We start from the raw sequence: 24476 nt of genomic DNA, 5'->3' as shown, positions 1-24476 counted from the left end.
TAGGTTATCAATTGTCTTAAGCACCAGCCTTGTTCAACAAAGAATTCCACAATCACCAATATCACCATCCGGTAGCTGCCGTTTACAAGGCCTCATTCATGACGCATCTCCCTTAATTAAACGTAATTAATAATTTCTGGGAAGTTCGCACACAAAGTCGTAGATTCAGAGGACAGAAACTCCGTCCTTTAAATCATGTTGGTTGGTGGTAGATGCGACGAAGTGGGCTCGTGAGTACAAGGTTTTAATATTTTTTCTGGCTGTACGATAGTCTGACAAAAAGAAGAGTAGAAATTAAAAAGTGGCAACACTGTAGTGTCGTCTCGCTTTTCTTAGATTGATTTGAAAGGGACGCACTACAATATTGCTACTTTTTAATTTTTACTTTTTTTTGCTAGACTGTAGGCGCGGATTAAAAGCCTTAACACACTATCGCGACGCACCAAAGTCGCGGTTTGGTTGGGTAGTGTGTTACGGATTTAATAGTTGTTTAGTTAATCCTGGCAACACATGTGCAGAAATGTCACTGTCAAAATTGACATTACATTGAAATGGGAGTGTTTGGCGTTGTGATTACAGTATAATGTTATTTGTTAAATATAAGGCTATTAAATTACTTAAACAACAAGTTAAAACATAGATTAAATACACTAGATTGTAGATAGCTTTAAAACATGTCGTCTAGTCGCTCCAAAACGTCTATACTGGACAAACCACTCAGTAAGGGGAAAGGCGAAGTTTCATTAGCTCTCTACGCGCTTCTCTTCTCCGAAATTGTCCAGTACTGCCAGAATCGGTCACATTCTATACATGAACTTCAGAATAAGTAAGTTGTGAATACGTTAATATAATAGTTTGATCCATAGAAGTAGTTAGAAACGTACGGCTTTACCGTCATATACATCCTCATCATAATAGTAACTCCTTGTTTTACTAAAGCCGTAGTATAGGTACACCTGGACTAAATCTCTAATTAAATCGATATCGTCTTAAATAGGTTCTAAGTAAAACTAGGTTCTAAAGAGGCAGTACTTTAGAACCTAGTTCTTAGAAATAGATCAACTAGTTTTCAGTGTTTATGTAAAAAAAGTCTAATTGACACAAAATTGACAATTTTAGGGATTTCAAAGAGTTTTGTTAATTAATTTTACAGGGAAAGTAAAAGAGCATACTGCTAATTTCCACTCTTAGTGCCCTAAATGAAGTTAATAACTTAGGTTCATATCTATATTACATACTGATAGTATTTTTTTTGAAAATGCATGCACAGGTAGAAAATCCAATATCTTACTTGGCATAATTACAATAATTATAATTATTAATTGTTGTAGATTGTCAGAAATAGGCCAAGATGTGGGTACTAGGCTGTTGGACCTGTACTTTGTGCGGGAGCGAGGCAGCAAGCGGGAGATCAAGCTGCTGAACATGCTGCTCTTCGTCAAGTCAACACTCTGGAAGGTAGGTTTATTTAGTAAGGTCACCTACAGACATGATCACATGACATATACATTAAAATTACTGAAACATTATGATCAATGCTTTTACCTAATCCAAGTAAATACCTGATAGCCTGATAATAATTGACTCTTGCAACAGGTTGAGAAAAACTAGTTATTTTAAATGTACAAGAATTGAAAACTCTAAGAAAAAATAGTGCTTTAAATAAACTAGACAAGCACACCTATACATCTACTTGTCAATGATTACTGGATACAGGCAATATCAGTTGTCACAACTGCCTGCCTGCTTATAGAATGATAATAAGAATTAGTATAGGTAGACGGTGCTGTATGTTCCCATACAATATGCACAACCAGTGTGACAACGTCATTCTACTCCACAGTACATCCATACAGTGGCCACAAAACATGGCGCCATCTACTCCAGCTGCACACTGCCCTGCTTCAGTTATAGCTGACTTTACAAGCAATCAATTTTGGGTGATAGTTATTCATAAACCACCAAAAATTGTTTTTGTTGTGTGATGACAGCATCCAATTCCATATGGCCCGGCAGCTTGAATATGTCATGCTCGCTTAAAAGTCTTTGCTTACGGTGGCGTTGTTGATCGGGTCGCCACTTTCCCGAATGAAGGTTGAGAGAGGCGATGGCTGAGATACGCGTCATACTCGTGAACGGGTGCTGTTTGTGGAGACTGGTCTATTTAAGCTAACACGAGCTATTATATTTAGTAACTTTATTTTTGAGTATAATTACATGGACACACCTCATTCGGTTCTCGTATGCTATTTGATGAATGATTTGAACAAAAGACTCCTTCAAGAACAGGAAGAGAGTGAACAGCAATTTGAGTGTGTTGTTAGAACAAACACAACCCTCAAAACTCAGCTCGCTAATCAGGATGTTGAGTTCGAAGACATGCAGGGGCAGCGGGATGAACTACAAGCTGCCGTTGATCAGTTCAAGACTTGTCAGGAGATACACGAGCGGGCATTACAACGCATCCAGGACTTAGAACAGCAGCTGGAGGAGTCGGAATCAAAACATACTTGCAAGTATTGTTTGGGCCACTCCGGACCGCCAGACAATAATTTAAGTATTTTTGCTGAACTCAATAGTTTTGATGTAGATATAGTTTATGACAACATAGAGTGCTCCCCTATGGTAGAAACTGTTAATTCAAAAAGTTCTGTGCACATAGAGGGCAGTAATGATATTAGAGTCACACTGAAAGGATCCAAAAAAATTAAAAAATATTTAAAACTTAGTAGATTCATAAAGAAATCTAAACTTTTGCTAAAACGCCATAATTCAATGTTCAAGACAATACAATCCAAATGTAAGAGTGTCGCCTTAAGCGCTGACCTTCTAAACTGCCAACACCAACTAGACCGGACAGTAAAAGAATTGAATCATCGCTCCGATGAATTAAGAAAATTAGAATTAAAGTTGATAAGCCTAAATAATAGAGACGAACTGTCAAGTAAAGCGTTACAGGAATACATAGCCTTTATGAATAATGTTTTAGAACCGGGCAGCGGCTACCATCTGCGCATGGAGTCGCCGCGGCCCCCGCCACGCCCCGCCGCGCCGGAGTCGCCCGCGCTGCGCGCCGTCCTGGCCGCGCCGGGCTCGCCCGCGCTGCGCGCCCTGTTTGCGTCGCGCGCCTCCCTCGTGTCTGAGCTGCGCAGCGACTCCGAGCCTGCCCCCAGCCGAGTGGATTCGGCGCCCCCGCTGCCAACATCACCGCCGCGCCTAGTCGAGCAGGTTCCATCGTGGCCGGGCTTCGCTGAGCCGGTTCCATCGCTGCCGGGCCTTGTCGAGCCGGCTCCATCACCGCCGAGCCTTGTCCAGCTGGCTCTATCGCTGCTGACCTACGTCGAGCCTGCTCCACCGCCGCCTCGCCTCCCCTCGCCAGCACCATCGCCGCAGAGCCTTGTTGAGCTGGCTTCATCGCCGCCGCGCCTTGTTGAGCTGGCTCCATCGCCGCCACGCCTTGTTGAGCTGGCTCCATCGCCGCCACGCCTTGTTGAGCTGGCTCCATCGCCGCCACGCCCTGATGAGCTGGCTCCATCGCTGGCTCCATCGCCGCCACGCCCTGATGAGCTGGCTCCATCGCTGGCTCCATCGCCACCACGCCTTGTTGAGCTGGCTCCATCGCCGCCACGCCTTGTTGAGCTGGCTCCATCGCCGCCACGCCTTGTTGAGCTGGCTCCATCGCCGCCACGCCTTGTTGAGCTGGCTCCATCGCCGCCACGCCTTGTTGAGCTGGCTCCATCGCCGCCACGCCTTGTTGAGCTGGCTCCATCGCCGCCACGCCCTGATGAGCTGGCTCCATCGCTGGCTCCATCGCCACCACGCCTTGTTGAGCTGGCTCCATCGCCGCCACGCCTTGTTGAGCTGGCTCCATCGCCGCCGCGCCCACGTATCCCCGCGCGCACCGCCCTGTACTCGGACGAGGGGGGCGCCGGCCTGGGCGCGCTGCTGGCGGAGCGCTTGTCGCGGGGCGTCATCAACAACTGTCACCCGGGGGCCTCCGTCGATCGTCTGGTCGAATGTATTGCCGCGGGCGAGTTTGACCGCGACTCGACGCTTGTAGTTTTCGTAGGGAATAGTGTCGACTGTACTAAGCGAGATATCTTAAAATTATCCGCTACGCTCTCGGCGATTGACCGGGGAGGGGTTGCAAAAATAATTATCTGTGCGCTCCCATATAGAATGTCGAGCAAGGTCAATAAGAGGGTGTTTAATTACAATTCTTTATTGTATAACCTTTCCTTGTACAGTAGTACGATTTCGTATTTTGATACGAATAAATTTATAGAAGATTTTGTTATGCCCCATAAAAGAACCTACCTGCCGAGAAGATGTCTAGTAGATTGTGCTAACCTGTTAGCATATAATATTGAAGACCCCGTCGTGGCTAGCACGGCGTCTAGTAGCCTTAAGTCACGTAGTATTGTACGCCTTGGTAGCGTAGGTTTTGAGATGGAGCCGCCTGGTGATTTGAATTTAAACTAACCGCTCCGACAACGTGTGCACCGGCCGGCTCCGTTCCTATTGATCACTGTGATGCTAGTATATTTAGTAAAGCCGATGTACTGTATTTAGTTCATCAAAATATCCAAGGATTTACCTGTAAGGAACTTGAAATTGATCTGTTTTTACAGTCCACGAATGTTGACATTCTCTGTGTTACTGAGCACTGGCTCATGAATTTATGTTTAATTTTAATAATCATAGTGTAGTAAGTTCTTTTTTTAGGAGATCCTGCAATCGCGGCGGGTCATTGATATTAGTGAAACATAATTTAAAATGTAAGGAGCGTAGAGACATTGTTGACATGTCTGTGGAACGGCATATAGAACTTTCCTGTGTTGAGTTGGAAGCTCAGCGAGTAGTTATTAATGGAGCTCAATCAGCGGGGTCCCCGGTAGCCCTCGGAGTGCCTCAAGGTTCAATTCTTGGTCCCTTCCTGTTTTTGGTATACATTAATGATTTACCAAAAGTTGTGCAAGATAGACATGATATAGTGTTATTCGCAGATGACACTTCCCTTATATTTAAAGTGGACAGAAAGGAAAATAGCTTCGATAGCATTAATGAAGCGCTATCTACCGTAGTAAACTGGTTTACGGCAAACAATTTGCTTTTGAACGCCAAGAAAACCAAATGCATCAAGTTTACGCTACCTAACGTCAAGCAGGTAACTAACAGCAAGATTAAAATAAAAGGTGATACGCTGGAATTTGAAGATCGAACTGTTTTCCTGGGAGTCACTTTAGACTCAAAACTGCAATGGCATGCACATATAGCCACTCTAGCCGGCAAACTCAGTTCAGCAGCCTATGCAGTGAGGAGAATCAGACAGCTAACAAACGTAGAGACGGCCAGGCTGGTATACTTTAGTTATTTCCATAGTGTTATGTCGTATGGAATTCTGTTGTGGGGAAAAGCGGCAGACATTCAGACAATATTTGTGCTGCAAAAACGAGCTGTACGTTCCATCTATGGACTGGGCGCTCGAGTATCTCTGAGAGAGAAATTCAAAGAGGTTAACATTCTTACCATTGCATCTCAATACATACTTGAGAATATTATGTATGTTCGGAAAAACATCCACGAATTCAAGCTTAACAGTGACATCCATAACTATAACACTAGAAACAAACATAAACTTGCTGTGCCCGCCCACCGCCTCCGTAAGGTTAGTACGTCTTTCGTCGGGAACTGTACACGTTTTTATAACAAAGTCCCTACTGACATAGCGAATTTACCACTTACCAAATTTAAGTCACACATTAAGCGCTCCTTGTTAAGTAAGGCGTACTACACTGTAAATGATTTTATACACGATAGAGATGCCTTTAAGCCTGTAGCTTGATTTCGATAGTATGATAAGAGTTCAATAAATATTGTTTTTTCATTGTAAATTAAATATGCTAGTGTCCAGTAGAATTGACACATGAGACAATCATGTTCTCGCTTGATTATATTGTTTAATTTAATTTTAGTTTTGGACACTTGGAGACCATATACATCTCTAAGTAATTATTTATTTTATTTTTAATGATTCTGACACTTGGAGACCTTTACATCCCTAAGTATTTATTCATTTTATTATTTTTATTTTATTGTACATACTTATATTTTTAATGATTCGGACACTTAGAGACCTTTACATCTCTAAGTCAATTTAGGCTAGTAATTATGTGAAGCTATACCGTCTTTTATGTAACATACGAGCACAAAATGCTGTGTCTCACAGCTAAGTGTTATCACTATTTTAATATTAATATAGGCCGGTAGCTTGAACATGTCATGCTCGCTTAAAAGTCTTTGCTTACGGTGGCGTCGTTGATCGGGTCGCCACTTTCCCGAATGAAGGTTGAGGGAGGCGATGGCTGAGATACGCGTCGTACTCGTGAACGGGTGCTGTTTGTGGAGACGGGTCTGTTTAAGCTAACACGAATATATTTAGTAACTTTATTTTTTAATTTAATTGCAGTGAGACGCCTCATTCGGTTCTCGTATGTTTTTTTTTTTTTTCTCGTAATGTGTTAATCATACAGGATTGTGACTCTTGGAGACCCTATACATCTCTAAGGATAATTTGATAAACTATGTTATTTTTTAGTTCTGACACTTAGAGACATTTACACCTCTAAATAAGTTTAGATTTTTTTTCCATGTATCTGTTTTGTTTTTATTTTAATATTATTATTATAGTTTTTTTATGTAATTCGACATTAAGAGACCTTATACATCTCTAAGTAATTGTATTACGTTAGTTTGATTTGGTAGTTGTAGTTGTATTTAATAATTGTTGATGTATAATTATTATTATTTTGCTTTTATGTAAATTCAATGTTGACGTGTAAAAGTGCCCTTGTGGCCTATTTGCTGAATAAATGTTGAAGTTGAAGTTGAAGTTGAATTTTATTTTTACTATCATTTTCTTTAATTTAATGAATGTTTTAATTAGGTATACAGGATTTTGACTCTTGGAGACCCTATACATCTCTAAGGATAATTTGATTAACTACTATATATTGTAATCTTTTAGTTATGATGACACTTAGAGACATTTACATCTCTAAATAATTTTAGATTATAGTTTTTGTATCTTTGTGTTTTTTTTTCAATACTATTGTTATTGCGTTTTTTGTAATTCGACATTTAGAGGCTTTATACATCTCTATGTTAGTTTGATTTGATATTTACGGCTTAGTTGTATTTTATAATTATTGATGTGTTTTTTTTGCTCTATGTAAATTCCATATTGACGTGTAAAAGTGCCCTTGTGGCCTATTTGCTGAATAAATGTTGATATTTGATATTTGACATTTTGTTTTTCCAGGTGTTGTTTGGCAAGGAAGCTGACAAGCTGGAGCATGCCAATGATGATGAAAGAACTTACTACATCATTGAGAAGGATGCCCTGGTAAGTGAAGTGACCCCATATTATCTCCAAAAGTGATGTTGAGGTTCAATACTCAATACTCAATATTTTATTGCAATTTCACAAAGTAATTGTACAGGTGGTAAACTTATAAGCTAGGTCTTTGTGAACCCTGTTGGGCACTGCAATATACTATTTACAATTCCAAGGAGAGGAGAATTTGTGATTAATGTAAAGTGATTAAATCTTAATATAAACAATAATTATAAGCAAATGTAAAAATAAGGATTAAATTTATGTCAAAAATACCAAAGTCAAGCCTTAACAAAAAAAAAATGTAAATTTCAATGTATTTGTAATTATAGATATTATTTAATTATAATCTGTCATTAAACTTCCTAGGTTCCTTATTAGGTTCCTACTTGTAAGAAGAAATATAGCTATAGCTGGTCAACCAAATCTTGTCAGTAAAAAAAGGCGCGAAATTCAAATTTTCTCGATCTTCCTCGCGTTGTCCCGGCATTTTGCCACGGCTCATGGGAGCCTGGGGTCCGCTTGGCAACTAATCCCAGGAATTGGCGTGGGCACTAGTTTTTACGAAAGCGACTGCCATCTGACCTTCCAACCCAGAGGGTAAACTAGGCCCGGTTAAGATTAGTCCGGTTTCCTCACGATGTTTTCCTTCACCGAAAAGCGACTGGTAAATATCAAATGATATTTCGTACATAAGTTCCGAAAAACTCATTGGTACGAGCCAGGGTTCGAACCCGCGACCTCCGGATTGCAAGTCGCACGCTCTTACCGCTAGGCCACCAGCGCTTCTCAAATTCAAATTTTCTATGGGACGATATCCCTTCGCGCCTACATTTTTCAAATCTGCCGCCTTTTTCTACTGTCAAGATCTGGTTGACCAAGTATAAATATAAATTTTAAAATGAGAAGAGAAACTCGTGTAGTACAGTCACCACACGGTTTTGTTACGCCATTTAGGGCTGTTTTAGACGGCGCGCGAACTCGAGTGCGTTTTTAGTTACCTACATTGCGGACTGTTGGTTACATAGAATTAGAATAGACAAGAACAACTGTCAATCTTCAAAAGTGCGACCAAAAATTAAATGCAAGTGTGTGCGTAAATTGTCTATGTGAGATCAAAAATAGTGATGTCATGTTACAACATATTAATAATCTGTCGGTGTTTGATTGCTTTATCGACTACTTTTTCAAATGTGTTATTTTAAACGTTAAAACTCTACGACATTATGATGTATAAAATAACACCTGCACTGCGTGTGCTATCAAAATCGTTACAGCCTTATCTTAGTCTAACTCTTACCACAGAATAAATAATAGTACTAAGTACAGAATACTCATTCTCTAACAAAACGCGTCTGTTACGATCAGCACAGATATGGCCGCTAGGTGGCGACAGCGCCACGCGCGGCTTATGGCTTTCCCCAAAATTGGGGCCGAACGGATGTACTTTTAGCTACCTGTAGCAAAGCGATGAAATCGCGGAGTGAGACATGCCTGCTCTTACTGTGTTGGAAAGTGAAGTTTAAATTTATTCCTAAACATCTGCACCTTCAAAAAGGGTATAACAATCGTTATTATTTGAAGTCGGTTATAAAGGTTCAGTTCAGTTCAAATATATTTATTTCTCTAAGATTATAAATCACTTATACGAGAAACAAACAAAGTTTTAGTAATATTAACATAAATTACAGGTAATCCATAAACGAGCATAACATTTTTTTTTTTAATAAAAATGGATGTCGGTATTTTTAAATTCACTTAATTATAACAACTTAGTAACATGTTGGTTAGCGACAGCATAGCCGATAGCGCGCGGCGAGCATGCATTGAACCGGTTGTAGCAACTATTATAAGGCGGGATGCATACTAGGGATAAGTGCATTGTTATGATACTTGTAAATTATATAGTTTAAGATGGCTTATACGTTATTAATAATATTTTAATAGTCATTGTTAATATTTTAATTAGTAGGTTATATTATTAATGGTAATTAGGTATATACGTTAAATATTATTATTGTAATTTTACTTGATTAGGTATTTAAATATATATTTTTGCTTGATTTTTTATTGCACTTATGATTATTATGTTAAGTATGTCTGAAGTATTATTAGATAAGAGTTTTTTTTTTATATACATATATTTATGAATAGCTAGGAAACGAGGTCTCATCTAGTCATCTTACATGGGGCCTTTAAAAATGTGGCATTTAAGTTTCTTTTTGAAAATAGAAATTGACTTAGAATTCGTTATATCCTTTGGTAGATTATTATAAAACTTAGCGCCTTCATAAGCAATACTTTTCTTGCCATAGTTTGTTGTTCTTGGCATTTTCAGACAAATATGGTGAGCACGTCTCGTTAGGTGTTTTAATATGTTTTTATTGTTAGCTTTTATTTCGAAATTAATTTGTGTGTGGATGCTCTTTTGCAATATTTTATGTACCAGGATGCATGTGTTGTATTGATAATTTTGGTTTATATTCAGAAGTTTTGTTTCTTTGTATATTTTATTGGTTGATGTTAAGTGATGATAGTGAAATAGTAATTTTATAAGTTTGTTTTGTGCTACTTGTACTGATTTGACATTTGTTTTCGCAGCTGTACCCCAGAGTTCAATTAGGTAGTCAATATGGGGTTTTACTAAGCAATTATATATTGTGTATCGCACTTTCAGCGGTAAGCACCTGACTATTGGTCTAATGGAACCTCTGAGACTTGATATTTTTGTGACAATTTTTTCTAGATGCGGTTTCCATGAGAGTTGCTTGTCAAGTATCAGTCCTAGATATTTGACTTCATCTACTTCTTTGAGAATTTGGCCATTTATACTTAGTGGGGTATGATCTAATATTTTTTTATTTTTGGCAGCGAATATTATGTAATCTGTCTTAGCTGCGTTTATAGTCAAAAGATTAGAATGAAACCATTTCTCTAGTAGGAGTAAATCCTGTTGAGCTTGACTGACCACCATTTCGATCGAACTACCGAAGTAGAACAGACAAGTATCATCAGCATACAAGGTGATATATCCTTGTAGTCCTATTTCGTGGATGTTATTGATATAGATTAGGAAAAGTAGAGGTCCCAATATAGATCCTTGTGGCACACCATAGCTGATGCTTTTTGGCTTGCTAACATAGTTGTCTAATTTAACAACCTGGCTACGATTTAATAAGTATGATTTTAACATTTCCAACGCTGTTCCAGATATTCCAATGTCGGCTAGTTTAGAAATTAAGAGCGAGTGACTGACTGTATCAAACGCCTTTTTAAGGTCGATGAAGATGCCCAGTGCTATGTTTTTTTGATCTAAAGGTTAATATCTTAATTATGTCTTGTGAAGAAATGATTACATAGCTATTAATATACCGACAAGTTATCGATACTGTCATCTGAACATTTTGTCAAGCCCTAGCGTAAAGTAACAGTTTATGTTTTTACACAAAATATTTTAAATTATCGAGTAATATGATAAAATATTAGCACACAAAGGAAGAAAAACTTATAATCAACTGTATAAACCGGCTTCTTACACTTTTTATGCTGTTAATTTGACAAAATATCGTTAAGAAAATTTCGCTCGGAATATCATTATTCCTCTGAAATGAGCATTTGCTAGGTTTATTTGGCCCTGTGACACTGAAATCCGGTACACTACAAGACACTATCTTCATTGTATTACTTTATCAAATTGTTTTCTGCCGAATTTGTATATATTTTTCAAATTGAAAATTACCGTGATACGCTCTTGGCCGTCCGCGGCCGTCGTCAAACTCAAAAATGGTCACGTTTTCTCATTTGTAGTCTGACTCTTTCGCACTCATGCGATGTTCATATACGTGATGGCTTCCCTTTCGCACACTTCAGCTGTCTGTCAAGCGCGAGCGCGAGAATGACAAGTCTGTGGTTGGTTACGTCCAATTCAACCGACCGATCAAAACCCGTAATGTAATGAAACTCGCATGCGAGTTCTCGCATAGTCTAAATGAGCCCTTAGGGTCCTGGCTAAATTGGTTGGTCCATACTTACGCTATGGATGTCCAATTTAGCTAGAACCCTCAATGGCGTAACAACCTTTAGGCAGGTAAAAAGATTTCACTATCTCATTAAGATTTACCACTCTGTATATCGGCAACGAAATGGAGAGGCCCTATTGGCAATAGGAAAGTGGGAAAGCCATATAAACGATGGCTAGATGATATAAAAGAAACTGCAGGGAAAGACTGGCTAAACGAAGAGGAAGACAGGCAAAAATGGAGAGAGTTGGAGGAGGCCTACACTCTTAGAGGGGTCCAAATTAAATAAATAAATAAACTTAACACTAACTACTAGCTATAAGAAACTTATTAACCAATACGCAGAAACTTCTAATAATGTAACAAGTGCGAGTCGGACTCGCGCACGGAGGGTTCCGCACCATCAACAAAAAATAGAGCAAAACAAGCAAAAAAACGGTCACCCATCCAAGTACTGACCCCGCCCGACGTTGCTTAACTTCGGTCAAAAATCACGTTTGTTGTATGGGAGCCCCACTTAAATCTTTATTTTATTCTGTTTTTAGTATTTGTTGTTATAGCGGCAAATACATCATCTGTGAAAATTTCAACTGTCTAGCTATCACGGTTCGTGAGATACAGCCTGGTGACAGACGGACGGACGGACGGACGGACGGACGGACGGACGGACAGCGGAGTCTTAGTAATAGGGTCCCGTTTTTACCCTTTGGGTACGGAACCCTAAAAATGGGAAATTTGGAAATAAAGGCTTTTTTATTTTTTATTAATCAATTAATTTATATATCTGTTGGTAGGTGAACAAGTTCATTAGCGTGCCTAAGGACAAGGGCTCGCTGAACTGCGCCACTTTCAACGCCGGCATCATCGAGGCCGTGCTCACCAAAAGCGGTTTCGTAAGTTATTGTGATTATACTCTTAATCTGAAACAGGAACTTATCAGATTTTATTATTCTTTGGTATTTGGAAAACTGATTACGCGGACGTAAAGGTCTACCTTTCCACTGGAGTTATGATAAAGGTGCTTAGGTGGTATAGATGCTTACATAATTCCATAGGTCCACTTCGCACACTGCGTCTACGCCAGTGGTTCCTAACCTGGGGGTAATTAACCCCGTGGGGGTAAAACTGGTATTTTACGGGGGTAATAAGCTAACCTAATATAACAATACAACAAACGTACACGTTTTATTTTTTTATTACCATAAAATCAGGTTCCCTAGTTAGTCATAGGGGTAACCGGACTGAAAACGGGCGGTTAGGAACCACTGGTCTACGCAGTGCGCATGTGAAGTGCCACTTCGTCCGGTGTAAAAGTGGTGAATTGGATGGCTCCCCCGTTTCCTCCCTTAGTACCCTTGTACTAAATTATATTTTAACTATACCTATTGTCTAAAAAGTACCATATCGTGTGCCACCGTGTGCTTAACCTAAAAGTATGTTGAATAATTTTCCGGTTTAGACTCACTTATTTTAAGTCACTCGCGCGACATGTTTCGGAGAGCCTAGGTCTCCTTTCACATGTCGCGCGAGTGACTTAAAACAAGTGAGTCTAAACCGTAAAATTATTCAATGTTAGTATGTCTCACAACAGTTTCAATTCGATAAAAGTATGTTGTTGGTAATATCCTGCATAGACAAAAGGTGGACTATTCAAACAACCAAATGGAAAGGCCCACTGGGCAAACGAAACTCAGGAAAACAAAGAAAACGATGGGTTGACGATATCATAGCAATTGCAGGAAAGACTTGGGAGAATAATGCTACCGACAAAGAGAAATGGAAAAAGATGGAGGAGGCTTTTACCCTTAAGGGATCACACATCGTGTAAACATAACAAAAGAACGGTCAATTTTTAAAACAGATGTGCGAGAAATGAAGCTATATAATAATAATAATATATTATGACAATGACAGACGTCTCGTAAATCTTATTTGCTATAATTATATTTTTATACGTTTTTATTGTTAAAACTATTGTGTATTTTGCCATCAAATGAACCTTTGACCTGGCTAAATATGTGAAAACATAAAATATCGACTATAATACGTGTGACTCAAACTCTATACACACGCCACGGACATGACATTTGTTTGACAAAACGGTCAACACAATATTACGGCAAAACGGTAAAAAAGTATGAAACGATGATTACGAGGAGTCAAAAACGTGCAGCGGAGTCGACCAACAACGCACGCCCACCACCCCCGCCCGCCTCGTCCACTTCCTCGTCCGCATCGTCGTCAGGCGACGAGTTCGCAACGGCGCCTGACACAGACGGGTCCAGTGACGAGAGCGGGCCGCCGCCGCCGCCGCCACGACCACCTGCGCGACGAGGGCGGCCACCGCTGCCGGCACGCTTGGGGCCTGCGGGACATCCTGCCCCGCCCACGGCTCCCGCTACCGGTGGTATAGTGCGACGCATGAGATGGACTCAACAAATGAACGAGAACGTCATGCGCGCCTATTATGGGGCTACAGAGGGGGGAACACAACTATCCGCATATCGTTCAAGAATACTGCCTCTGTTTCAGGCTTTTGAACCCACCATCACCGTGTCGGAGCAGCGATTATCGGATCAGGTGCGCGTCATTCAGCGGCTAAAGCGGTTGGATGACTCGACACTTGATCGGCTTCGCCTGGAGGCTCTCTCTGCTTGCGCGGCCTCCACCTCGGCGCGGGACCCGCCCGCGACGTCGCCGGATCCGGTGCCGACACCCGACCAGGCACCGGGGGCACCGCGGGTGGATCTCAACGCCGACGAGGAGGAGATCGCGCAGTGTGTGAGTAGTACAGCCAATGAGCAATTGAGGAGGACTCTGGATGAGGCGATTACGCAGTATCGCTCCACTCCCAACACTAGGCCACGATTACCACGTTTGCCTATGAATAGACGCAATCTAGCGCTAATGGGAGCCCTAAACGCTTTACTAGAGCCATATCTACGGACTAGTAAAGATTTAGATGATACGCACGCGATCATGTATTGCGGAGCCATCGCGGCGTGCCGTGTTGCACGAGTCAAGCTTCCGGACTCTGAACGTGCACCTAGGACCGACGGAGGTGCCCCCGCATGGCAAATACGGATCGAGCGACGTATCAGCTCTTTTAGGACTCTTATTGCAAAGCTGATCTGCTTTAGGGGGGGCAATAACCGCCCCCGAGTAATGCGCTTTGTAAACCAGGCGTTCGCGGGGACGGATATCAGGCCCCGCGACTACATGGCCAACGTTACGGAGCGCATTGACTTTCTAAAGCAGAAAGTCTATGCATGGGCAAACCGTATTCGCCGCTACAGAGAGCGTGTGGATCGATTCCGGCAGAATCGTCTTTTCCAGAGTGACCAAAGGAAGGTGTACCGAAAGTGGGAGGAAACCAACCTTCGTGAGTCCGACACGCAGCCGCCGGATCCTACTGTCATGACTGACTTCTGGCGTAGCATCTGGTCGGTGCCTGTCGGACACACCGAGGGGAGTTGGATGAATGTTGTCGAGCGTGAGTGCGAGTCCATCGAACCTATGGGGGTAGTCACTATCACCCCCGATGACGTAAGTTGTGCCATCCGCACGACCCAGAACTGGAAAAGTCCTGGGCCGGATGGATTGCACAACTTCTGGCTAAAATGGTTCCGATGCTCGCACTCCTGCTTAGCAGCACAATTTCAACAAGCCCTCGAGCTTGGTTCTCTCCCACCTTCCTTAACAACTGGTGTCACCTTCCTGCTCTTCAAGTCCGGTAGTACCACGGAAGCAAAAAACTACAGACCCATCACATGCTTGCCTACACTCTACAAGCTCCTTACATCCATTTTGAGAGCAAAAATCAACGCGCACATTGTCGCAAATAATATTTTGGCTTCCGCTCAAAATGGATGTAGGGTTGGGTCCCGTGGTACTAAAGAGCTCCTCCTCATAGACATGACCATATGCCAACAAATCCGGCGGAACAAGGGGGCCCTCTCAGCCGCTTGGATTGACTACAAGAAGGCCTATGATTCGGTGCCTCATTCATGGCTGGGGAGGGTCTTAGAGCTGTATAAAGTTGATGCAACTTTGAGAGCCTTCCTAAGCGCGTGTATGGGGCGGTGGACCACCGTCCTTCGTCAACCAGGAGGCGGGAATGACCGCTCTGGTCCGCAGGATTTTATAAGGATTGAGCGAGGAATCTTTCAGGGTGACAGTCTGAGTCCCCTGTGGTTCTGCCTAGCTCTGAATCCCCTCAGCACCCTGCTGAAAGATTTGGGACTAGGTTGCCGGCTTCGGAGAGAGGGTGATGTCATTTCTCACCTTCTGTACATGGATGACCTCAAATTATTTGCACCAAATAACCAAGACTTGTTGGACCTACTGAAAACTACCGAAGTCTTCAGTAGTGCCATCAACATGGAGTTTGGTGTCGATAAATGTGCGGTTATACATGTAGAGCGGGGGAGGGTTGTAAATTCAACAAATTTACAACTCTCTGAGACAATGGCTTTCAGATCTATCTCTGAATCAGAAACCTATAAATACCTTGGTATGTCACAGTCGTTGGGTATTGAGGACGAAGGTATTAGACGGTCGGTGAAGGAGCGCTTTTTCAGTCGGCTCACAAAAGTCCTTAACAGTCTTTTGTCAGGAGGCAACAAAGTGCGCGCCTTCAACGCCTGGGTAATGCCCCTACTCACATACTCCTTTGGCATACTAAGGTGGACTCAGACCGAGCTGGACGCCCTGGATCGGAGGGTCCGATCACTGCTTACCGCACATCGCATGCTACACCCACGCTCGTCAGTTATGAGATTGTACATCCCACGGAAATGTGGAGGCCGAGGCTTCCTAAACGCCAAGGATCTCCACAACCGCGAGGTGTACAATCTCAGGAATTATTTCCTTAACAACGAGTGTGGGATGCATCGTGATGTGGTGGCAGTAGACAGGAACCTCACGCCGCTCTCCTTGGCAAACGAGAACTGGCGCAAACCTGTGGTACTAAGTACTGCGGATCGCAAGGCGGCATGGGAGAGTAAGGTGCTACACGGGCGGTTCTACAAGGCCCTCACGGGACCCGATGTGGACCTGCTCGCGTCGGTGAACTGGCTACGATTCGGGGACCTCTTCGGAGAAACCGAGGGTTTTGCCTGTGCAATTGCGGACGAAGTAATGATGACGAACAACTATCGGAAATATATCCTGAAGGACGGTACGGTCGACATTTGTCGGGCATGCCGCCGTCCCGGAGAGTCACTCAGGCATATCATTTCCGGTTGTTCTCATCTTGCTAACGGCGAGTACTTGCACAGACATAATCTCGTAGCCAGGATTATTCACCAACAGCTTGCTCTTCTATACGGTCTTGTGGACCGCGAAGTACCGTACTACAAGTATTCACCTGTGCCAGTTCTTGAGAATGGTCGTGCCACGCTCTATTGGGATCGATCTATTATCACTGACAGGACTATTGTAGCCAATAAGCCTGATATTGTGATAATAGATCGAGCGCAACGCCGGGCCGTGCTCGTTGACATCACCATCCCCCATGATGAGAATCTCGTGAAAGCCGAGAAGGACAAGTCCAGTAAGTACCTAGACTTGGCTCACGAGATAACCGCCATGTGGGATGTTGATTCGACGATCATTGTCCCGATAGTCGTTTCAGCGAACGGTCTAATAGCGAAGAGTCTCGACCAACATCTTGAGAGACTCTCGCTAGGTGGTTGGATCAAGGGCCAGATGCAGAAGGCGGTGATCTTGGACACGGCGCGGATAGTCCGCCGGTTCCTCTCTCTGCGGCCCTGACCACCGGTAGCTTGGGCCCTGCCCCGCTGCCGGCGGCATTCTAGGTTAGGTTTTTTATAATGTGTTTATATGTATTTTTTATTGTTTTGTAAGTGTTTTTATATTTTACTTTTATATTCATATTATAAATAACCTAACGTAAGAGGAAAGATAAATAAATGAATAATAATAATAATAAGACCAACATCTTGAGAGACTCTCGCTAGGTGGTTGGATCAAGGGTCAGATGCAGAAGGCGGTGATCTTGGACACGGCGCGGATAGTCCGCCGGTTCCTCTCTCTGCAGCCCTGACCACCGGCAGCTTGGGCCTTGCCCCGCTGCTGGCGGCACCCTAGGTTAGGTTTTTTTATAATATGTTTATAAGTATTTTGTATTGTTTTTGTAAGTGTTTTTGTATTTTATTTTTATATCCATATTATAAATTAACCTAACTTAAGATGATAAATAAATAAAGAGAATAATAATAATATCCTGCATTATTTGTTTCAGCCTGCAAAAGTGACTGCACATTGGCATAAAGGCACCACCTACATGGTGAAGTTCGAAGACTCCGTCATCACGCGCGACAAGTCACTAGACGACCGATAATTCATATACGAACTAAATTAAATATTCATTTATTTTAACACAATTGTTAAGTTAAAGCTCAGAATACTTGGTTACGCATTCATGATAAAATAAATCGTTATAATCGATGTCATATTCTTTTGTATAGAAAGGTCATAGACGATATTAATTAAAGCGCTATTAGATCTATCCATTCGCCACTCATTTTTTCTGTCCCTTTTGTTAATAAGGTGATTTATTTAGAGTAGAAAATCGGACAGACATACGAAAGCGTTTTTGCCCAAGCTGAAACGATACCTTCCCTTCGCTCAGTCAATAATAAACAATGACCCATGAACTAAAAACACCAGAGACCATAGACAAAATTCATATCATTCTGAATTTATTCAGTAACTATACACACGCCGCATAAACTATTTAAATTTATGAATCCTATCCCTATACCGAATCTTGCCGCAGCGGTAGTCTTTCTCGAGGCTGTCCCGCAAGCTCCAGCACAGGTATCCGAAACCCACCATGGGCGCCACGATGGCCAGCAAACCGAACTGCGCCGTTCGAGGAGACGCCACGAAGTACTCGTTCTGACAGGTCTTAAGGGACATGAAGCGCTGGATGCCGTTGTCAAACTATCAAGGATGGAAGGAAAGGGTATCAATGATGTCATAGAGATTTTCATATTTCCTAACGAGTTTGATGTTTCTCTATCTCTATAGTCAAGCTCACAGCTTTACATTACAAGCCAACAATGTTTTAAATATGTAGTTACACACCTCTAAGACACTGACAGTAAGGTTGCGTCAATATAGGCGCCATCTAGTACTTTATTTTGGGTTTCCAAAACTGGGGCTTCAATATTTGCATTATTTTATTCTCATTATAACTTGTGGCTTAATCAATTTGTATAGGAATGTCCTATAATAAAAAACCAGCCAAGTGTGAGTCGGACTCGCGTTCCAAGGATTATTAGTTATTTCTTTTCTAGGTACGGAACCCTAAAAATGGTTAATAATGCTTTGATTTGTCTTAAAGACTACATACAGGCTTCACAGCCTTTAAAATCCTTCTATAGTCTAACTCACAACTAGTGATCGGCTCCAATGCCACTCACCACATAGCCAGCCTCTGCAGCATGCTTGTACGGGTCACTCCTCTGCTGCAAGAACTCTTCCCTCATGCGCTGCCTCCGTTTTATCTGTTCCTGAATAATCTTACACTCCAGAGCAGAGAATCCATATCCATCAGACATTGTTTAAAAAACTATTGAGTAACAAGAAAATAGAGATGTTGATGGCAGATGACAGAATTATTGGTTGACATTGATGGCTGAAAACTGTCTGGAGGAAAAGTTTTAATAGAATTCTCTACCTTGCTTTTGAATTTTGGTTAATGATTTCTGAGCTTCTCAAACTTTAAGCAGTAAATGTTTAGTCAAAAAGTTACAAAAGGGAACTTTCACAGACGTTACTAATATACACAAATTGATGTTCCTTATGTAAAGCTGGACCAAAATTCCATACCAGTGGGACACTCAAACTCAACTAATGAATATGAATGAAACTAAACATGTAAATACACAGATTTGTACACTATATTATAATTGCTATTTAATTTACAATGATTAATTTATGTGAACTTGAAGAGCCGGTCTCTGTACACAAGCTCCCCGCTCCTGATCTTCTGTTCGCGCGTGTTGCGGTCGTTCCACACCACGTAGCCGAACACGAACATCGGGATCACGATAGCGCAAATACCGAAGAGACTTGTTCGGCGGTTAGGTTGGAAGTGGTCATATTGGCTAACTTTCATTGACATAAACTTCTGGATAGCTGGGTCGAACTGGAATAAAAAAAAGCCACAAATTGTTAGAAAATGTAGTTTACTCTTATTTATTTAAAAAATGGGTACAATAACAATAAATTACGTAATGAATACATACCACATAACCAGCCTCTGAGGCATGTTTGAAAGGATTGGTCCTTTGCATTAAGAACTGCTTCCTCAGCTCAGCCCGCCTCGCGGCCTGCTGTTTAATGAGGTCGAGTTCCTTCTCGGATATGCCGTAACCGGCCATTTTAGAGAATAATATTTAGAACACTGGCTGAAGATGAGGAGGTCTCGTTTTCGTTCGATTTGTCAATATCTGTCAATTTGACAGTGACAGTTGTGGCATGTTGAAATATGTTTGATTATGTAGGATTTATTTCGATAATTTGAGATTGAAACTTATTAATTTTAACATTTTTAATCAAAATTTATTTGATAAAGATTTTATTGCTTGCATTTTAATCATAGTTATAAGTACGTGATTCTACTAAAATAGTGTACACCCTTGAGTCTACTTGAACTTGCTACTTAAAACCGGATCTAGCGTCGCACTAGCAAACCATAGATACGAAGTGCAAAGTTTAAAAAAGTATCCAATTCCGGCCACCATCTTTTTGATTTTCCTTGTTGTCGTTGTCAGTTCGGCGAATTTGTGAAAAGGCCGCAACCATGGGTCGTATGCACGCACCTGGGTAATTTCTTTATTAAATCATCATATTTACAAGTTGTGCTACCTAATGATAATTAAATGTCCGTTTTCGGATATGTAGAAGTGTTTTTGTGACAGCAACATAACCTACAAGACATTTCGTGCCTTACCACATGGCTTGGATAACGAGTGTAATTTCTGTTTCAGTAAGGGTATTTCCCAATCGGCACTGCCGTACCGCCGCAGTGTCCCCACGTGGTTGAAACTGACCGCTGACGATGTCAAGGAACAGATCTTCAAACTTGGCAAGAAGGGTCTCACCCCCTCACAGATCGGTAAGTTCCCGAAACCTTGTTTTATGGTGTTTTTATTAATCCAAATCATTACTGGATGAAATAATCGCTATAAAAACGACATTCAACGTTTAAATCTTAAGACTTTTATAAGAAAATTCGGCAAGACATCGATTTTCTGACTTCACTGCATGGTAAATTTACATGTCCCGTTTTTACATTAAAAAATCATCAAATATTGTTTAAATTGATGTTATGCTTAATTTATTTATTTTAATAAAAATTCTGTATTATAAAGCCTGTGGTGGCAATAATATTCCCATCATTTATTTAGTTTACTATGATTTTCTGATGATGAGGAAACATGCATATTGCATACCTTCATATATGTTGATTTATACTGGCATAAAGATAAGATAAAAGATAGTTTATTCAAGTAGGCATAATTACAATGCGCTTATGAACGTCAAATAAAGCTAGGAAGACTGGCTCCAACCCTAGTAACCCTACACCTCTGCCACGAGAAGACGTCAAATAAAACTCATATCCTGAGATAAATGTGCAGTGGAATGTGTAGGCTTTTTATGTTGGTGCTCTCAAAGTCCTAGGATCCATCAGACTACAAAATGTGATGACAAATATTGATATTGATCCAATGAGAGTAGCAACAGTCAAGATTAGTACTTTATGAAATAATGTAGTAAGGTTCTTGTTGCTTGTAGAAATATTTTCCCAAAATTTTTAATAATAATTACATGTAAATGTATGTGCAAATTTAATTTTAGTCTTATCTCAGTGATATTACTATTACCACATTAGCTTTGTGCCTATTGACACACATTAATAAATAAATTTAAATTCCAGGTGTCATGCTTAGGGATTCACATGGAGTTGCCCAAGTCAGATTTGTCACCGGCAAAAAGATCCTCCGTATCATGAAGGCCATGGGCCTGGCCCCCGACCTACCCGAGGACCTCTACTACCTTATCAAGAAGGCCGTAGCCATGAGGAAGCATTTGGAGCGCAATAGGTAAGTTGATACTTCTTTATATTTTTATTGCTTAAAATTATATTTATGGTGGCCTTGGTCGCTTTTTCTTTAGTGTATGATATCTATTACCAATCTAATCAGTATAAATTACAAATAGCATCTTCAGGTATCACATTGCTGCCACAGATTTCAAATGCACAAAAGCCCAATATTTACAGGTTAAATGTGGCAAACAAATTGCTAGTAGCTAAAGTCTATTTTTTTATTCGGTAGACTAAAATGACATTTCATAGTATGAAGATCATGTGTCATCTCATACTATGAACTGTCATTTTAGTCTACCGAATAAAAAATAGACTTTAGTACTACTAGTATTTATTGCTAGACTAGTAGCTTTACAAGTATTCATTGCTAGCACTATCAGCTAGCCTTCATAGATTATGCTAGCCATTAGTATCATAGATTTAAGCAATTCTTACAATCCTGCATGATTTGATATTGAGAGCAATCCCATTGATGACAAAAAGGTTAAAAATAATGAAATAACTGCATTTATTTATGTCCAATGTTATATTATAAAACATAGTTTGATTTCCCAGCAGAGTGATATGATTTTTATTGTGTAATATAATTGTCTGACACAAATATTAATCATTGATTACTGCAATAGTCTTCTACTAAAAGTAAAACTGCTTTAAGTGGCCTGTTATTAAAGTTAGCTCATTTGTCTTCCAGGAAAGACAAGGACAGCAAGTTCCGCCTGATTCTCGTAGAGTCCAGGATCCACAGGCTGGCGCGCTACTACAAGACCAAGAGCGTGCTGCCCCCCAACTGGAAGTATGAGTCCAGCACCGCTTCAGCCCTGGTGGCTTAAGTTTAAATAAACTTTATAAAACACCTATTGTTGTTTAATTATATCAGAATTAATACTAAAAGAGCCCTTGAGGGTTACTAGTTAGTAATTAGTAACCTCTTGTTTAGATAAGTTTCTGTTGCCTATAGTTCGTTTTTTTTAGCATTAGAAATAAGGTAAACAATCTTGATGTCTTTTAATTGAAAAACACATTTTCAAAATAAGTTATGGCAAAAATGTAACAATTATGAATCTTATACAATCATTTATATTCTTCTACTTTCATAAGTAATAGTTACTGATTTTTAAAAAGCGTTTTTCAATTAAAGGACATCGCTTACCTTCTTTCAAGTTGTTTCTAATGCTAAAAAAAACGAACTATAGTTAGGTCAAAGGTTTTAGAAACCAAACACTACTAATGAACCTAATAATTAAACTGTACTACTGTCCATGAAATGGCAAAGCGTACAACTTCAGCCAAACCTACAAATTCCATCAGATCAGAGGCATAACTTTTTGAAAATACACTAGGTTGCCATTTATGGATGTTTTTGCTGTTTAGAGTATTTTTTCAAGCCATACAATATACCTAGGTCATACTGAGCCACTTACTGGGACCAAACCTGAAATTGTGAAAATTGTTTTGGCCGTTTTCTCTGGGATAGCCCATTTGTGGTTGTATGGCATCTCACTGATCTGATTTCATCTTTATAAAGGTGCTTAAATTCCTAATTTTTCTTCAGCTGCTTTTATCTCGGATACTGAAAGGGTGGGCAGTTGAGCACCCAATAATTCTACTTTTGTACCATTTAGTTCTGGCTTTTACTCCTTGCAAGTTTTTTTATACCAATTTTGGTACTCAGGATGGGAGTGGGAATGGGATGGTGTGAGACTTGCAAAGGAAAGGCAACATCTGCCTTATAAAATGTATTTCTTATTAACTAATAAACTTTCTTAAGGTAACATCACACTAATCTTAACATAAATTATGAGAACATAACTTCAGACAAGTTTTACAATTTATAAACTATATCAGACTCAACAGTAAATTAGACCTTACAGTCCAGGGTAAAAAATACACAGTGCAGTATACATTAACTTGACATCATTCTTGAACACATCTTTTTACAACAGTAAGTTCTCACCAGCACACATATATTTAATACACTGAACTATAAACTTTTATATTACATTAACTTAAACATAAGGATTCCAATTACTCCCGTCCTCAGGATGCAAACTGTTCGTAATCAATAACACAACATCTACAATCCACCAAATACCCAGCCCACCCAGTGTCAATAGCTTCCCCACTGCCGTCCCAGTCTGCCCGAGACAAAACCTGTCCATGCCTAAGAACCCTAACAATATACTGTAGATAAGCGTCGTAGTGAAGTAATGCCCAGAATATCGCACGCAAGGAAAACCCTCGCGGAGAAAAGTTCTTGGGCCGTAACATTCAATGCCTTCCAACGGCTTACATTGCGCTTTGGCCTTCTCTACATCCTCGTATTTAACGCCTCCAAACTTCACGCAGCCATGGCCCATAGCCTCCTTAGCTGATTGGTTCCCTTTATGGTCTACAAGCTCATTGCACTCCAGGAATTCCATTGGGAGAAAACTGCATTTCACGAGCGGTCCCAAAGGATTATACTGCTCCGTAGAGACTGGTACGCTCTCTGATATGCTGTAGGGCAGCAAGGCAAACAATATTAATGCCACTCTTAATAGAAATTCCATTATTGTTTCCTATTTTTCGTAAATGAAAATAGAAATAGAGATTTTTGATTTTGACCATTTGATTGATTGTCACACAATAACATTTTTTTTTTACAATTATGGCCTAGATGCCAAACACAATGACATTTTTTTTTTTTTTAAACAGTTATGGCCGACACAATGACATCAGTGAGGCGTTTTTTGTAAAGTTTTAAAGATTTGGCCCAGGGATCTACATAACACCGGATATATAAAATTTATTTGACCAACAGCCAAGTTCGTGCACGTGTGCCATTAAAACTGCTGTTGTCTCTCTTTATAGCAATACAGTACCTACGTTAGAAAGGGACGCAGATGACAATTATAGGTTACAAGCATAGACATAGAAT

At 40.7% G+C, this 24476-nt stretch overlaps 5 protein-coding genes across 5 annotated transcripts; 2 read left to right on the top strand and 3 right to left on the bottom strand.

The window, feature by feature from the left end:
• Positions 1-539: 539 nt before the first annotated feature.
• LOC134651519 (trafficking protein particle complex subunit 5) lies at positions 540-17822 on the top strand. The gene is made up of 5 exons (XM_063506621.1): positions 540-826; positions 1332-1458; positions 7322-7405; positions 12210-12308; positions 17681-17822. The coding sequence occupies exons 1-5, from the start codon at positions 675-677 to the stop codon at positions 17777-17779; spliced, it is 561 nt and encodes a 186-aa protein (XP_063362691.1). The 5' UTR covers positions 540-674; the 3' UTR covers positions 17780-17822.
• A 301-nt stretch (positions 17823-18123) lies between these two features.
• Positions 18124-19201, bottom strand: LOC134651518 (uncharacterized). The gene is made up of 2 exons (XM_063506620.1): positions 18867-19201; positions 18124-18384 (listed from the first exon to the last, which is right to left on the bottom strand). The coding sequence occupies exons 1-2, from the start codon at positions 19002-19004 to the stop codon at positions 18172-18174; spliced, it is 351 nt and encodes a 116-aa protein (XP_063362690.1). The 5' UTR covers positions 19005-19201; the 3' UTR covers positions 18124-18171.
• Positions 19202-19324: 123 nt separating this feature from the next.
• LOC134651517 (NADH dehydrogenase [ubiquinone] 1 beta subcomplex subunit 4) lies at positions 19325-19901 on the bottom strand. Its single transcript, XM_063506618.1, has 2 exons — positions 19695-19901; positions 19325-19594 (listed from the first exon to the last, which is right to left on the bottom strand). Exons 1-2 carry the CDS (start codon positions 19827-19829, stop codon positions 19382-19384), a joined length of 348 nt encoding a protein of 115 aa, XP_063362688.1. The 5' UTR covers positions 19830-19901; the 3' UTR covers positions 19325-19381.
• A 215-nt stretch (positions 19902-20116) lies between these two features.
• LOC134651748 (small ribosomal subunit protein uS15) lies at positions 20117-22414 on the top strand. Its single transcript, XM_063506848.1, has 4 exons — positions 20117-20274; positions 20439-20566; positions 21389-21554; positions 22251-22414. Exons 1-4 carry the CDS (start codon positions 20252-20254, stop codon positions 22387-22389), a joined length of 456 nt encoding a protein of 151 aa, XP_063362918.1. The 5' UTR covers positions 20117-20251; the 3' UTR covers positions 22390-22414.
• Positions 22415-23565: 1151 nt separating this feature from the next.
• LOC134651516 (TM2 domain-containing protein CG11103) lies at positions 23566-24164 on the bottom strand. Its single transcript, XM_063506617.1, has one exon. It carries the CDS (start codon positions 24106-24108, stop codon positions 23566-23568), a length of 543 nt encoding a protein of 180 aa, XP_063362687.1. The 5' UTR covers positions 24109-24164.
• Between the last annotated feature and the right edge of the window lie 312 nt (positions 24165-24476).

The sequence above is a fragment of the Cydia amplana genome, chromosome 10, assembly GCF_948474715.1.
Source record: "Cydia amplana chromosome 10, ilCydAmpl1.1, whole genome shotgun sequence".
NCBI lineage: Eukaryota > Metazoa > Arthropoda > Insecta > Lepidoptera > Tortricidae > Cydia > Cydia amplana.
This window is presented reverse-complemented; position numbering and strand designations above follow the sequence as displayed.

What these genes read in the sequence shown, in the direction of transcription:
- LOC134651519 (XM_063506621.1), top strand. Translation starts at nt 675, where the DNA reads ATGTCGTCTAGTCGCTCCAAAACGTCTATACTGGACAAACCACTCAGT. An exon ending in ATACATGAACTTCAGAATAA is followed by an intron (nt 827 to 1,331) that starts GTAAGTTGTGAA and finishes TAATTGTTGTAG; the next exon opens with ATTGTCAGAAATAGGCCAAG. An exon ending in TCATTGAGAAGGATGCCCTG is followed by an intron (nt 7,406 to 12,209) that starts GTAAGTGAAGTG and finishes ATCTGTTGGTAG; the next exon opens with GTGAACAAGTTCATTAGCGT.
- LOC134651517 (XM_063506618.1), bottom strand. Translation starts at nt 19,829, where the DNA reads ATGGCCGGTTACGGCATATCCGAGAAGGAACTCGACCTCATTAAACAG. An exon ending in CCTCAGAGGCTGGTTATGTG is followed by an intron (nt 19,595 to 19,694) that starts GTATGTATTCAT and finishes TTTTTATTCCAG; the next exon opens with TTCGACCCAGCTATCCAGAA.
- LOC134651518 (XM_063506620.1), bottom strand. Translation starts at nt 19,004, where the DNA reads ATGTCTGATGGATATGGATTCTCTGCTCTGGAGTGTAAGATTATTCAG. An exon ending in CTGCAGAGGCTGGCTATGTG is followed by an intron (nt 18,385 to 18,866) that starts GTGAGTGGCATT and finishes CATCCTTGATAG; the next exon opens with TTTGACAACGGCATCCAGCG.
- LOC134651748 (XM_063506848.1), top strand. Translation starts at nt 20,252, where the DNA reads ATGGGTCGTATGCACGCACCTGG. An exon ending in TCTCACCCCCTCACAGATCG is followed by an intron (nt 20,567 to 21,388) that starts GTAAGTTCCCGA and finishes TTTAAATTCCAG; the next exon opens with GTGTCATGCTTAGGGATTCA. An exon ending in AAGCATTTGGAGCGCAATAG is followed by an intron (nt 21,555 to 22,250) that starts GTAAGTTGATAC and finishes TTTGTCTTCCAG; the next exon opens with GAAAGACAAGGACAGCAAGT.
- LOC134651516 (XM_063506617.1), bottom strand. Translation starts at nt 24,108, where the DNA reads ATGGAATTTCTATTAAGAGTGGCATTAATATTGTTTGCCTTGCTGCCC.